The sequence below is a fragment of the Falco cherrug genome, chromosome 16 (genome assembly GCF_023634085.1).
Source record: "Falco cherrug isolate bFalChe1 chromosome 16, bFalChe1.pri, whole genome shotgun sequence".
Taxonomy (NCBI): domain Eukaryota; kingdom Metazoa; phylum Chordata; class Aves; order Falconiformes; family Falconidae; genus Falco; species Falco cherrug.
This window is the reverse complement of record NC_073712.1, coordinates 8122455-8137310: the sequence shown is the minus strand read 5'-3', so window position 1 is coordinate 8137310 and position 14856 is coordinate 8122455. Positions and strand designations below refer to the sequence as shown.

The following is a 14856-nucleotide window of genomic DNA, read 5'->3' as shown; positions in this document are numbered from 1 at the left end:
TTGCTTGGTGCAGTGCGGAGCGCCAAGTACAATCTGCACTCATTAAGTTATAAATCCATTTGTCTCAAAGTATCAGGGTAAGCACTGGTGAGTGTAAGCAGTAGGAGACTTGCTCTCATCAGTTACGTTTAGATACTGAGTTAAAACTCTTTCAGCAGAAAGAAATAGGGCAAAAAGATTAAAACTAGTACTAAGACATCTTAGAAATTAAGGCCTGATATATAATCTCAGAAGGCCTTCTCTGCTTCTCAGGCAGTCTCTACCAAAACTGTAGCTCACCAAGAGGTCACAAATGGGTAGAAAAGACCTTAAACAAGCAAAAAGAAACCCCACTCAAAACACACACAAAAAATCTCTCTGTAACAACCCAAACTACCCACCCGCCGGTGCCATTTCCATACCTACACGGTGATGAGATCGCAGTGCAGCCCCTCCTGCAGGACCCCTCCCCAGCCTGACACCGCGCCCCAGCTCCAGCCCACGCGTTTTCACAGCCAGTTTGGAGACAGACACACAGTTCAGGACTGTCTACGCCTGAGAATTGCGGGTTACTTATCAGTCTGAAGTTTGCTTTTACCACCTGCATCTCTTGGATCGCAAGGGGCAAGAGAGCCAGGGCTCAGGTGGATTCTGAAAGGCGAGCCCACAGCAAGGTCTGCAGGACGCGCTGCAGCACACTGCGTGCACACAGCAGCACAGCATCCTGTTTCCCTTACACTGTGTAAAAGTAGAAAAAAATACCTAAAGAACTGCTGATAATGGGCGTGCACCCTGCTCCATTTCCTGAAACATTTAATTCTTTGAACAGAAAATGAGTACTTTCCAGCTGGAAAATACATCATTATCCACTTCCTTTGGTAATTTACAACACACTGTACATTTTTTATCTACTTCAATGTTAGTATTTGTAGTCTCTTCCCGATTCAACTACACTCAAGATTATTTTCTGTATTTAAAACTCACAGCCACACTGATTAGAAAGTGATCACATATTTATTTTTGAGAAGTCAGAAACCTGGAGTCACAATACAGATGAGGCAAATCCAAATAAAAGCTTATTTCGCATTAGAGACTGACAGGGTATTAACAACTGTATCAGCTTAATCCCATTCTTTACAATTTTCTAGACAGTCAAGAGAAATTATCTCACACCAAAACATGAAAATGTGTTTTCAACATGTTCAGCAATAAAAGATGTGAAACAATAGGGAAAAAGGGTGATACTTAGTTGGGTAAACACTGCACCTTTGGAAGACATGAAAACCTGCATCGGGTTATTTCAGAAGGTTAACTGTTCACCATGGACCCAAACCCAGAGTTTGATGAACAACTAGCTTTGGATCATTTACTATTTCATGTAGAAGACTGAAATTTAAACTTTGTTAGACATAGATAATTTAATGGCTTAAATACTGGGATTTAAAAAGACAAGTTCTGCGAGTAAATACAGGGAGGAGTGCATTTTCCTAACTCAGCAGAACACTGCTCCAACGTTCAAAAGGTTCTCAAGCTTGGATTCAACAAGTAACATCTCCCTAACAAAATAAATACGTGAATTTTAATAATTAAATCAAATCACTGAAGTAAAAATGAAAGCAACAGTCTCTATTGTCCGACGAACTTGACCAGCTTACAGTGCAAATTCCCCTCCAGCGAGTGCAGCTGAGCGAAGCGCTGGGCTCTGAGCGAGAGGCTAATAAAGGACTCGCGTTACCAGGGATTTATGCAAGCATAATCCCTACCTAAATGAAAATCAGTTTTGCATAAATAGAAGTTGTGCTTGTTAAACCAAGGAGGGAACCAAAGCCATTCAAAACAAGGTAATCGGGATACGGGACAATGAAGATCCAGGAGAACAAAGCAGCCCGAGCGGTTGCCCTCGGCCGCCGAACAGCTGAGCTGCGGGCTGCGCCCGTCACCACACACTGCTCAGACTGCACCTTCCTGAATGGCCACTGAAATACAATGCACACTGCTTATTTAGGATTTGGCCTAAATACATGTGCCAGCCCTGTTTGCCTCTCACCACCGCTGCCCCAGCGCCGGACGGAGAGAAGGGCTGCGAGCAAGAGGCTGCTGCTTCCACCGCTCCGCTCCGGAGCCGCACGGCAGCTGACACAACCCAAAAGCAATCGGCATCGAAGTGGCTACGTTTAAACTGTCACTGGAAAAAAACAGACAATCTTTTTCACACTCCTCAGGGCAAACCCCTGAATACATTACCAGCTGTTAGGCAAAAAAAAATTAAAAAAAAAAAAAAAAAAATAAAATTCAGCTTCCTTTGGAGGAAGCCTACACAGCAAGAGTTCCCACTCATGTCCAACCAGCCACATGGCTACCACAGCAAAAGCCACCTGCAATCTCACCTACATCACATGTTTAGAAATTAAAAACCCACCAAGGAGTCCCCTGTGGGAGCTGGGGCCTGAACTGGAAACATGGTAAATAGTTTTCTGTTTTCTTCTGTCAAACAGGACTGAATGCAAACTATCTTAATGTAATTTTTCCTTATTTTAAAAGGGTTTTAAACAACTAAAATTATGACCTTGCATCACTAGCCAAGGCTCTTTCAGAGTCTCTTAATGATTTAATTCATTAACTGTGTGGTCTCCTTAGGGTTACAGATTTTGTATGACAGAATGAACGAAGAGATCTGTTGAGAATTTAAAAGCCTCAGACTGAGGGTGGCCTGCAGAGTGCCGTCACCGTTCACAGGGACGGGCACGCCGCAGTGCGAAGCTGAACCCTCCCTGCTCACACGTGCATGTCACAGGAGCAACAGACCCTTAAGCATCCTCCTGTCCTTCAGAAAGGGATAAGCACATTTTCACAGGATAACCTAAAATCCTGTAGAAGTTTTGGTTCTGACGGATTTGGGTGGAGCTCACAAACCAAGAGACTCCGCACAGCTGCAGTAAGGGCATCTCTACTTCACGCGACAAGACCCAGGGCTTGGGGTCTAACAAACCGCTTCAGTTACTGGAGCGGAGGCGACCAAACAGGCTCCCATCCCTCCTTACCAGCATTCTTGCACAGAGGAATGAAAATAAAGGAACATTCAGTGATTTTATTTTAAAAAAAAGGCTGTTAATACTAATTACAATTAAATTACAAAGCACAGTTTGGCCAATAAGCTGAATGTGTCCTTTCTATTTGCAGTTCAAGTTCATCAACCTGGATTACGACCCGTACGCCTGTGAAGGGCACAGAGGGCGCAGCGCACAACACCGCCCCGCTCCAGCTGGAGAGCCCTCCCAGCTGACCTTCAGGAGACGCCATGGCTTTGGACTTCAACTTCTGCTTCGTACATTCGGGAAAAGCAATGCTAGAGTCTCCTTTAAGAGAGCTGCACACCTACTAAGAACATAATTACTGGCGAGTTCGACTGTTATTTTTCCTTAACTTTGAGGGAAATCAAGTACCACTAAAGCACAGTTAAAGAAGAAAAAGCAAATACTGGAGTTAAAAGGAGCGGGGCAGAAACTAAATGTTTTCAATCAGCTTCCACCATTTCCAAAGACTGTTACAGCTCCCAGCACATGTGAAGATCTGCTTTCACTATGCCCCTCAGCAGGTGTTGGACCTCAAACACCACCACTGAAAATAACAAACAATGCTAATGAAACTTCCTTCGACGCTAAACTCTGCTATACAAGCAAAGAATATTCATAGAAATGTTGCTCACAAACTCCTGGATGTTTACTTACAGACACATTTTAACCATTTGCAGAAGAAAAAAATAGTCTACTTACATCTTCAGTGTCCTTAACCCGTAAAATCTGTTCCCGCAGGTCCTGTAAGTCGTTAAATGTGGACTGTGCTGTTATAGAATATACTAGTGCAAACCCCTGGCCATTCTTCATATAGAGATCTCTCATTGCTGTAAATTGCTCCTGGAATCAAATATTTTTTTAAAATAATTAGCTAGTGAATGCAGCTAACGAACATTTACAAAGAAACACTTTTACTGTAATGGACAAAAAAATAAATCACCGTACAGCATGCATTTATATTTTTACTCCTTACAGAAATCTACTGATGCATGCAAATTTAATAAAAGCACTAACACATCTCTTTCCCTTTGTTCCCCCCCCCCCCCCCCCCGAGAAAAAGACTTCTTGAAAAAATGGGAAAAAGATCAAGAAGAGCAATGAAAATGTATCTGCAGACAGACTGTTGTATGCCCCAAATATAATACAAGGTATTAAGATTTGGTTGACATATTTTGTAGTGATCTTCCATTTATTTTCTGATATGGTGTTAAGCACGAGTCTGCCATCGCAACAATTCCCCAGACAACAGATATGGACTGGAAATTCAGTTCCTCCTCTAACACCACATTGAAACAGGCCTAGGTGTCCCACACTCACGATTTACTGTGAGCACGACTGCGTGGGAAGGCACTGCCTGACCACCTCTGAACATACGCAACTGTACAGTAGTCATCTCTAGCATGAAAGTGGCTTAAAGGTTCAATGCAATGAAATGCAAGAGCAGGCTGGAAAATCTGTACCAGATCAGAGCTGCCTTTGTCCAAGCCTTTGAAAGGAAGCTTTACCAGAACTGTGTAACAATGATTTCTGCTTCCACGCCTTCACATTGCTGTTGATAGTTTTCAAAGCTTTCTAAATAAAACTAACTGTTAGGGAGCGTGTCCTCCCCTTGTGATGTGCACTCAACCATTACAAGGTCTGTTTACTTAGTGACAGGCCTGTGTGTGGCTGTCGGTGACACTGGTGTGGCAGTAGGCGACACTGGCACGGCAAAGGGCGCCGCGGCGTAGCCCCGGCTGCTCCCAGGCTGGAAGGATGACATGGGCCTCCCAAAGCTGCAACGGCAGCGCCAGGAAGGTGCCGCCTGGGTAAAGGAGTATTCCTTGGCAGGTACAAAATCTTTACTGGTGCAATCCTCTCCACGTACGCTGAGGCGACCTGCTGTGAGGCACTCCCTATGCACTGCCTGGAAGCAGCTTCTGTCTGTGTCTGTGTGCTCTGGCCACCTGCAGACTTCACACGTAAAATTATCCCGTATCAGTATGCTGATAGCGCGACGACGGTGGATGGCAGAGCAGAGGTGAGTGGCACAGCACGCACCAACCTTTGTGTCCCAACACTGGGGCACCAGCTGGCAACAGGTTCACAACGCTGCTGGCAGGGCTGCAGAAGGCTCATTCACCACGCTGGGTTTTGGTTTGCTTAACAAAAGCATCCCGTTTAAATTACTGCAGCTGATCTATTGGTTTTGCTTGGGCCGGATTACTGTTCTAGTCTAAGTTGTAATCTTAACATCTCATCATCTCATTCTTAACAAAGAAACCCCATACCAATTAGAAAAAGAAATTATACTTACTGTCCCTGCTGTATCGAGGATTTCAAGCATACACTGTTGACAGTCTACTTCCACTTGCTGGGGAAAAAAAAAAAAAAAAAGAGAAGAGACAAACACAATTAAAACTAAAATGTCTGAAATGGGACAGGCAAGAGGAATCTCAGCTTAATTTTTACTTCTGTCGCAAAGAGCTCTGTAAGCAAGCTGCCCAGCTGCACTTCACCAACACTAAGAGAAGCACCACTATTAGAGGATTAATTATGCCCCAAGCCAGGCATTTGGGTCAGCTCAGGGACTCTGCTGATTACAAAGGCTTAAATGAGCAGCTCATTGTAAACATCTCAACATAAGTGAGATAACATCCACCCTTACAAATCCAAGGACCTTAAACTTCAATTTCTTTTTGCTGCTGGGGGAGAAGGGAGTAAGGAAAAAGAAAAAGTAAAATATTTAGTAATCCTCACAGTTAGGCTTAGCAAGTCTTCCACTCACTGAGAAATGTCTCAGATCCAACAACGGTAATTCCAGGAAAGTCAAATAAATTTAAAAGCAGAATTCATCACACAATTTACATTTAATTATCACAGGCACAAATGCTACAGGATTTTGTTTTATGTTTTGGTGCCTTTAATTATGGTAACATTTATGCTAATCTGTAAAACAATGGATTACTTGACATCAATCGAGTGAAGAAAGCGGCTCTGTTGGTAGAATTACGTAACATGGCAGCATCAGGGATCCTGACAAGGACTTTTGCTCAGCAATTACAAGCCTGCATCTAAAACAGCTGTAAAGAATTCTATATGCCTTCAAACCAAGCAGAATGCATTTATACTACATGGCAAATTAGCCATTCCTAAAAGAAAACAACAAAAGGCAACTGCTACGCTACAGTAATATAACCTCTGTGATGAATGGTGTATGTATCCTCTATAACAACTCCTACAGGTAGCACACATGTAGCAAATACGGGTATCTTTTATGTTTTGACGTAATAATTATATGTCAAATTACAGCAAACAGATCTGAGTAACAGTCTGACCCTAGTTTGGTTGAGCTGTTTCTATCCCCAGGCATCAAGCAGAAGCACTGGCAGGAGGACAGGCAGTACATTCACCTGCCAACCACCACAGCTCATATCCCAGTACAAGTGGAAATTGGTGATGGTTCAGGAACACACACCAGACTGATCTCTGGGCAGGTGTAGTAACCTCTAATGAAGAAACAGGCAAAGAGTGGAGAGCTGCAGCCTCAAACCGCCTCAACTTGAGTCACCGGAGATTTAAAGTGAAAGCTCTTGGATGTATGGAGTAACACAGGTTTAATCCTCCTGTTAAACAGAGCTAAGTTAGGGAGCAGCCCAATTAACAGCAAAATTTGTCATTCCCTGGTAATAAAGCTTTATAGTAGCCGATACAATTTGTCTGATTGCATTCTGATGCCCTAAGCTAGCAAGCTCCCTTTGGCTTTACAGAGTACTTATCTGCATGAAACCATTTCCAAGACTGATGCTTTTCTACTCATCGCTTTCCTGCTCCGCTTTTATGCAGCCATTACATTTTCTCAGAAAAGATCCCTTCTCATTCCGATAAGCTTTTGTTGCACTATTAAAAAGAAGCGAGCTCTCTGAGACTTGAAAGAAATAAAAATGATGTTATTTTACCTTTCTGTATGAATCTTCTATTGTTGGGTCATATTTTTCAACAAAAATTCCCTGAACAAACTGTACAGTCTGAGGAGAAAGGAAAGAATAAAAAAGTTAAGTGAACTGAACAGGACCAGTAACATTTACCAAAAAGCAATTCATGAAAAAGTAACACCACAAAAACTACTCAACACTGCTGTTAAAACTCAACAGAGCACAAAAAACCACACAAATTTTCAATTTTTAAAATTAAAAGTTTGCATACATTCTCTTGTTTTAAGAACCGCTTTATTCAGGCTTTTTTTCCAAACTTTTTTGAAATGTAAACCATTTGCTTGCTTGCTTCTTTCATAGAAGATTATATCCTCAAAAATGTCTTTACTTCACATTGACTTTAGAAGACTAAAAAACACCAAATATGGAAGACTTGAAATTTAATCAGAAGATCTGGCAATCTGTACAGTGTGGAAAAGTACGGTATGGAAAATCCACATTTCAACTCAAATCATAGTAGAGTTACAGTGGAGCTACCCTGAATTACATGCCCTGAGCACAGACATATTTCAGAGCAGCAAGTTAAACCTGGAGTGTCTCCAGACACTCAATTTGTATTGAACCACTAAAGGAAGAGGCATCATTCATTTCAAAGAGGAAGCCTTTCTTCTATATAATTATTGAAAGCAAATCTACTCCAAACATTCCACCCAGCTGTCATTCGGACGTGGCCCGTCTCTGGACATGCAGGCTCTGTGCGTGGCCTGCTTTGGCTCCTGTCAGTCCGCAGCTTTACTGGTCCTCTGCACGGCAGAGCTTGCCGTTTCTTTTTGCCCCGCGTCCCCACGCTCTTACCTACAATAACCTGTAATAACAGTACTGCAGCACAGGAGTGTCCAGAGGTTGCGCTGATGTTGGTAAAACAAGGTGGTGTGTGTTTGTAAAATTAAGCGCCAAGATCCCAGCACTTAATTTTGTCTCTTTAAAAATCAACAAACGCACCCACTACCTTTTGCCAACTGAATTTCCCACAAGTTTTTAAATACAAATCCTGCAAAGTTGCTACCTGTTTTGAGAAGCTGTATTTTATCTGGACGGAAGGCTGAGACTTTTCTACAAGAGCATTCACACTTGTCACGCAAGTACTTGCAAGCTTTTTGAGTGGCATATGCCAGATACACATAGAACATCTTGCTGTATGCTGGAAACCGAGCAGTTCTTCAGTTTGCTTTCTTTTATCATAAGAAGAAAAGATTTCTAGCACTACCTCATTTAAAAATCATCCTGTATCACTAAACCTCTTTCACACTCTAACAATCAAAGCCTTTGCTTCTCCAATATTTTCTTGTCACACTGAATGGTTGTCCCAGCCTGCCTTTCAGATAACAGATCTCAGCAAAATCATCATCTTAAGATACCACTGTTAACGTGGGTTAGTGTTATACCAGCAATGGAAACCAATAATAATAATTGTAGGTTACAGATGACATTTTAGGATTCTCAGCAGAGCTGCTAATCAAAGAGGATCCAAAGAAGGTTTCTATTTGCCAGGAGGCTAACATTCGAGCACTGAAGTCTGTCACATCTGTACCACTCTATTCTGGGAACTGTGTTTGCGCACCAGCCTTCACTGTGGGACTCTGACAAACCACTCACGACATTTCAACTTTCTACAGTAACACTCAAGAGTCTTATTTCATATCCACAAACACAGTATTGCTCTGAAAGAAAATTAACTGAACCCACGCATTCTCTTTTCAAGTTGTTTTATTTCCAATAAATCGCTGTTCTAACTTTTGTTATCTCAGCGGGTGCTTGTGTGTTCACACAGACATCACTTACACACAAGCATAACTACGACAATATTCAGCTTCATTCATAACCTATGTTACTACGTAATACTCTTGATCTCTGATGTATTTCAGAGTATAGGTGGAAAGAGAGGCCCAGGGAGAAGATACAAATCTGGGGTTGTTTTCAGGTTATGCATGGATCCAAGATTTTTATAACTTTCCCTTTGTTTGGGGGTTGTGCATCCCAACTTCAGTTTCCAGCTCTACATAAGAACGATGCACAACTGGATACTCTTGGTAATACTGTCTACCCACTGACACTCCCGAAAATTTTTACCCTCAGAAATCAGGAGAAAACTACTGCACAGGAAACAAAGAAGTTACAAAATAACTGTGCCTTAATAACGGTGAAGTTTTTTCTGCTATCCCGTCATCCTTACCAAAAGGCACAATCAGCATCCTATCAGCACAGAAGAGTTAGAACAATAAGGAGGATTTGCAGGGAAACAACACCATCTTGTAACCTACACTCTCAATGAAAACACACAACTGAAAACGAACACCAGCCCCTTTGTCAGGCAGTTTAGTTTATACTGTTTGAATAAAGAAATTTTAAAGTGACCTCTGTATTATCTGAAATTCCACCTTGCAACCTTTCCTTGCTAAGGCTTGAAATAGGTAGACAGTCATCTTGAAATCTAAATATTATTCACTCTTAGCTGCTAACTGGCACTTATTGTGTCCTGTTACAAACATAATGGATCAATGTTGCATATGAATTACAATATATGCTTACTTAGCACCCAGATTTTCAAAAGGAATTTAACTTTTGTTTACCAGACTCAGTATTTGCATTTCAGCTTTTAAAAAGGCCAGAGATGGATGCTGACTAAGATTTCACATCACAAATAAGGAAATTAAAGTATTTCAGATACTGAGTAATTTTTATGTACAGCATTATTACTAAAGTGCCCCATTTTACAGTGAGGTTTTCAATGTCATATAACAAAGGGAATATAGTCCATCAAGGGGATGCTGGTGGAAAAAGTAATACAGATTGCTTAAATTGCTCGAGAAGAATAGAGCGTATCAAAAAAATTTTACACCTACATCTTTTGAAGATTAGGATAGGATCTCTGAAAAAGTATACCAAATTTGATACCTAATTGAATAATCTTTCCTCCTGTTCATCTGGATTCTGCAGGTGATTTACCAAGATTATGAACAGCCCATTTCAGCAGAATAAACAATGGTGTAAGAAGCAGTGTCTACCACATGAACGGCTGGTCAGCTATTATCATCTTCTGTGAAAAGGAACACAGTGTTGTTCCTTGTTTTAAGATAACTTTACACTTGACCAGTTCTTCGCCTTTCTTGTTGGAGTGAGCTGCTTGACTGATCTGTGATAAATATGTGACAGAAATCTCTCTTACAATGCTTTACTATCAACTCTGCTATGTAAACCTCTTACTAGAAACAACACAAGTACTTAAGGATTGCAAAGTGTCATCAGTCCGCTCAACCCTCTGCTCTGCAACACGCTGGAGGTGCCTTTCTCATTCTGCCCTGTGCTTTCAGTCCTGGCTTTTCATCCAGGTTCTATCCAGGATGGAAAACACACAGCCTTCAAGGTACGTAAGGCTGCAACCATCCCTGATTCACTGCTGTGCACAGTGAGGCTTCACTCCCTGTCCCAGTGTAGGTTAGCCTTTTAATACTTGGATATAGCCATTCAGTCATTTATAATATTACACCATGCAGGAAGCAGAAATGAAATGCTGGCTATTGTAACAGTGACTAATCACCTGACGCTTCTCCAAAACATGACATGCACAGCTACTTCAGCAGCGTAACAGTGGCTACATGGAAGTCACTACACGTTAGAAGTAACATATCCCAATGCATTTCATAAACGTCTGCAGCGACAGAGGCCAAGTTTGAAGCTTGTGTATGGGTTTCAGAACTGCTTCCCAAAACTCACCAAAGCGGACTTCCCCACACCTCCTGAACCAAGGACCACTAGCTTGTACTCACGCATGGTGTGGTCTGTTCAAATAGCGACAACCTGGAAAGGAGGAAGAAAGCCAACAGTTAAAAGCGTACCTGCGCATAGTACAAATACATGGCGCTGTCTTCTGAAAGCAGCAACGCTCCCCTGCTCCCACTACTCCTGAGAACAAAAATCTCTTTAGCAACAGCTATGGTTTTTATTTTTCCACTTGGGTTCTCATATTTAGAAGGCTGCTCCAACAGCCCCAGGTTATACACGATGCGCAAAGCCGGACCGGTGAGGCTGCTGGTGCTGTGAGAGGAAGAGGATGAACACACCATGGCACAAACAGCGCAGCCACACGCACCCGCTCCCAGCTGCGCTGGGTACCACAAGCTCTCACTGCCTGTCCTCTGCGTTCTCAGCATTTTATAGCATAAAACAATGAGCGTTGGACAAGAAAATTAGATCAGAAAGATGCAAGTAGAGAGGTTTACTTCTCCCACCCAGCCCCAGCAGGGAAGGATTCAGGTCAGTATTTTCTCTCTGGAAAAGGTCAGGCCTAACTTACAGCTGCCAAGGCAGAACCTCTCTGCTCACCCAAGCAAGGACTCTGCCTTTTTATGGAAATCTTGCAACTCCTTCAACTCACTATGCAGCACCAGAAAACTTCTCTTTCTCATCGAGATTCCCTGACAAATAAGGCAAATGACAAAGCTGGTGATAAACATTTTACACTATGTTGACATTATAAGCCAGGCTGGGCTGTCCCTATCAACAGAGCTCAAGCAAACAATGACCTCAGCAGCTAATTATCTTCCCCAGCAAGATACGCTTTCTTCCCAAGTAAGGCTTCAGAAACACGAGCACTATGAGGCTGGGCAAGCTGCATTTCTCAAAGGCATTTCAAACTAACATTGCCATAGGATTCATGGGTTCACTGGCTACAGTTTGAAGATTGCTTTAAAAATCAAAATGTATTGCAAGTAGCTTGATAGAGAAATGCATCACCTTGTCGACTGCTGTTAACAACGGTCTGCAAAGAACAGGGATAGTATTTTTAGCTTTGCAACTGTGGACAATTCCCTGACAATCTGTGTCTCACATTTATATAATCATTAAATCAGGACAGGTTTTTTTCTATCATTTGAATTCCCAAGGGAAAGCTCTAAAACAGAGGCAAAGGGAAACCCACGTGCTGCTGCACACCCATAGCTAGTCCCTGCCGGGGCGCAGCAGCTGAACACATCACTGGAGACCTTGCCCAAACATCCTACTTTTAACCCTCATCCACAATATGTTTTATGGTCTAAATGTGACACAAGTACAGGTTTAAACAAAAATAAAAATCCCATGTGCAGCTGGAGAGGGGCATACAAATTCTGTGGCCCGTTCAGCACAACTGTAAGCTCATTTGCAAGAACAGAAATACAGGGTTTGCCTGCCCGCTTAGCCAAGCTGCCCATCCCTCACCCAGGCTTTAAAGGGGGAATAAAGCTGAAGCTATCAGCAGCAGCCCACAGTTTTAAGCACCCTGGGGTGGTTCTTCAACTCTTGCAGCCTATATTAACTGCCGTTGCTTAACTTCAGAGAAATTGTGAAATTAAGTCAAACTGAAAGGGATTTTCCAGAATGATAACTCTGAATATATCTAAAAGCAGAGCAAGCAATTATCTATGCACTCTAGTAAGTTGACAACATTTCTGGTTAAAATTCTGGCAGCTGTAAGCTCTTCTGCTTGAAAACTTCCGCAACAAGTAACATTCACTTCCTTTCTTTCAAAAATCATGACACTGGATGGGAAGGAAAGGGGAATTCCAATTAGCAATGATTTTCCCCTTGATAATCCTTAGAAATTAAAAGGTGATGCATTTTTTGTAAAGTATACATGCAACTTATTGATCCAGTTTCCTTTAATCTTCCTACAGTTCCACTGTCTGTTCCACCTAAGAAAACCCAGAAGGCAATTAAGCTAAGGGTTAAATTTAGCTGTGAACTCTTTCACTTCTTATTTATAGTAAAAATAGTTGTGGGAAAGTTTCATCTGGGAGCAGTACAAGACTAACTTCTCATTTCTTCGCTACAGTATTTGCTGATTTTTTTTTTTTCAGGTGCAACAGGAAACCAAGATCCTGAAACGCATGAGCCTTATTACTGTAAGCCCCACATGCCTTAATTATCTTGTAGTTCTTTCACAAGTCGGTTAATGCTATCTGTTTATACAACATGAATAGACTGCTCAAGAAATTACTATGCTGCATCCTAGCCAACTTTTCATTTGGCAACTGTTTATGCCCACCTATACAGTTAGACACAGTAGCATTCACTTCCATCCAGAGCTCTGTGTAGTGGAGTTAGATGCTGTGAAGCAACAGCAATGTTTGAAAATGCAATGAAATTATGGGTGTTAAGTGTTTCTTTCAAGGCAAGAAAAGAATATGATCACCAAAGACTGTAAAAAAGAAAGTAACTTTCAGTGCTGTCATAGATGTCGTGAAACTGGTCTCATTAGTTTTGAACGATGTGATGCAAAAATAAAGCAAAAGCTGAGCGTGTCTCCTTGCTCATGCTCCCTTTTCCCATACACACACAGCCACTAGCTGCGGCAGGACAACTGCAGGGCACAGAGCGTGTTTCACACCAACCCATCGCTGCCCAGCGCAGCAGGCTCCCTCTTCCCTGCTGTATCAGACTCTCCGACCTACCCAGCACCTGTACAGCCATTTTAAATACAGAGTAATAAATTAGCAGGGTTCGGATTTAATCTATATTAATTAACAAACTTTGCTTCTACACTGCAGAGCACCCGACATATCAGGATTAATCTCTGCTTTTCTTTATTCTTTAACAGGGGCATCTAGGCTACTGTCCCCAGCACTGTCTGGGAAGTGACAGTAAAAGATGCTCAGCTATTCACAGCATCAGCCCTAAGATGACCAGCTCCTACACGAATGGTGAAGGGTCCTACCCTGTGAACAGATGAGAGGTGAGGAAGAGAGACAGAGCATTTGTTTTAATATACAAAAATGAAAGGCAGTGCAGGCAAGATGGCAGAAGGATCTCTGAGGAGGACCCACAGATGAATGTAAATACAGATGAAGCTGGAACCTGAAACTCTGCTCTGAGGGCCTGCTCACCTGCACCTTTATTCAGCCAAGCACTCACGCACTCTCTTAACGGCACGGATCATCTTTCAGCCTGTTGCAACCGGGTGGCTGAATCAGGGTGCAAAGCAGCAAAACTTTCAGGGTATTTCCCAACCAGCAGAAGAAGCCAGGCAGAGGCTGCGGGGAGGGTGGCACAGAGAGAACAGCTGAAGCCCTTCAGAGATAAACCTGATGCAAATACTAGCCGCTCCACTTACAAAAATTTCACCAGTTTATCAAGAAGTTTATAATTTGGGTCGTGGGGGAGAGAGAAGTATGAACAAAGAAGATAAGCGAACACAGCACTGAGAGTGGGTGCAAGAACTTCACACTGACCTGAAATGCAACATGCACCCTGTGAAATGCAAATGCACGAGTACAGTTTTATACATCTGAAGGAGGCAGCTCGTGTTTATCAGTTTCTCCTTCCTCCTCCAAACACTGACAGAGCTACGAGTAACAGGAGGTGCAAATACATGGCTCAACGCGAAGAAGGCAGTGTAACAGCACGTGGTCTGATGGTTTTGCATAACCTGATGAAACGTTGGCCCTAACCGATGACACAATCTCCATTAAGACAATAATACAACTCTTAAAAAGATAAAAATCAGAGCAGACACATTCTCTGAAGATTCAGCCTTAAAAAGAAAAGCTATGGACTGTAATCACAGATCTGTATTTTGTACAATAGCAGAGACGACATCAGGAAAGACAATCCAAAACTTTGCGTTTCATTTCCCCACTACAGGAAACAAGATTCAGGCAACATTTTATTTTAAATGATGCATTACACACTTAATCAATTCTCAAATTTCCCCAACTGCCAATGTTTTCCAAGTCAGCAATTTAATTTGAAACATATTGGGAACATTAAAAAACTCATACCTTGGCATAAAAGATCTCTCATCAGTGTTAGCAGCCCCTACAGAAGGTTTTTCGAGGCTCCCTACAAGGGACTGG

At 42.2% G+C, this 14856-nt stretch overlaps 1 protein-coding gene across 12 annotated transcripts in view; it reads right to left on the bottom strand.

Moving 5' to 3' along the window:
- RAP1A (RAP1A, member of RAS oncogene family) overlaps window positions 1-14856 on the bottom strand; it is a 46356-nt gene that overhangs the window by 7588 nt on the left and 23912 nt on the right. For all 12 annotated transcript variants that reach the window (XM_055727875.1, XM_055727866.1, XM_055727864.1 and 9 more), the window contains exons 2-6: window positions 14782-14852; window positions 10742-10825; window positions 6992-7060; window positions 5350-5406; window positions 3753-3893 (exon numbers count right to left, since the gene is read on the bottom strand). In XM_055727875.1, coding sequence (XP_055583850.1) covers window positions 3753-3893; window positions 5350-5406; window positions 6992-7060; window positions 10742-10798 — 324 coding nt within the window. In that variant the 5' untranslated portion in view covers window positions 10799-10825; window positions 14782-14852. The remainder of the gene's footprint in view (window positions 1-3752; window positions 3894-5349; window positions 5407-6991; window positions 7061-10741; window positions 10826-14781; window positions 14853-14856) is intronic.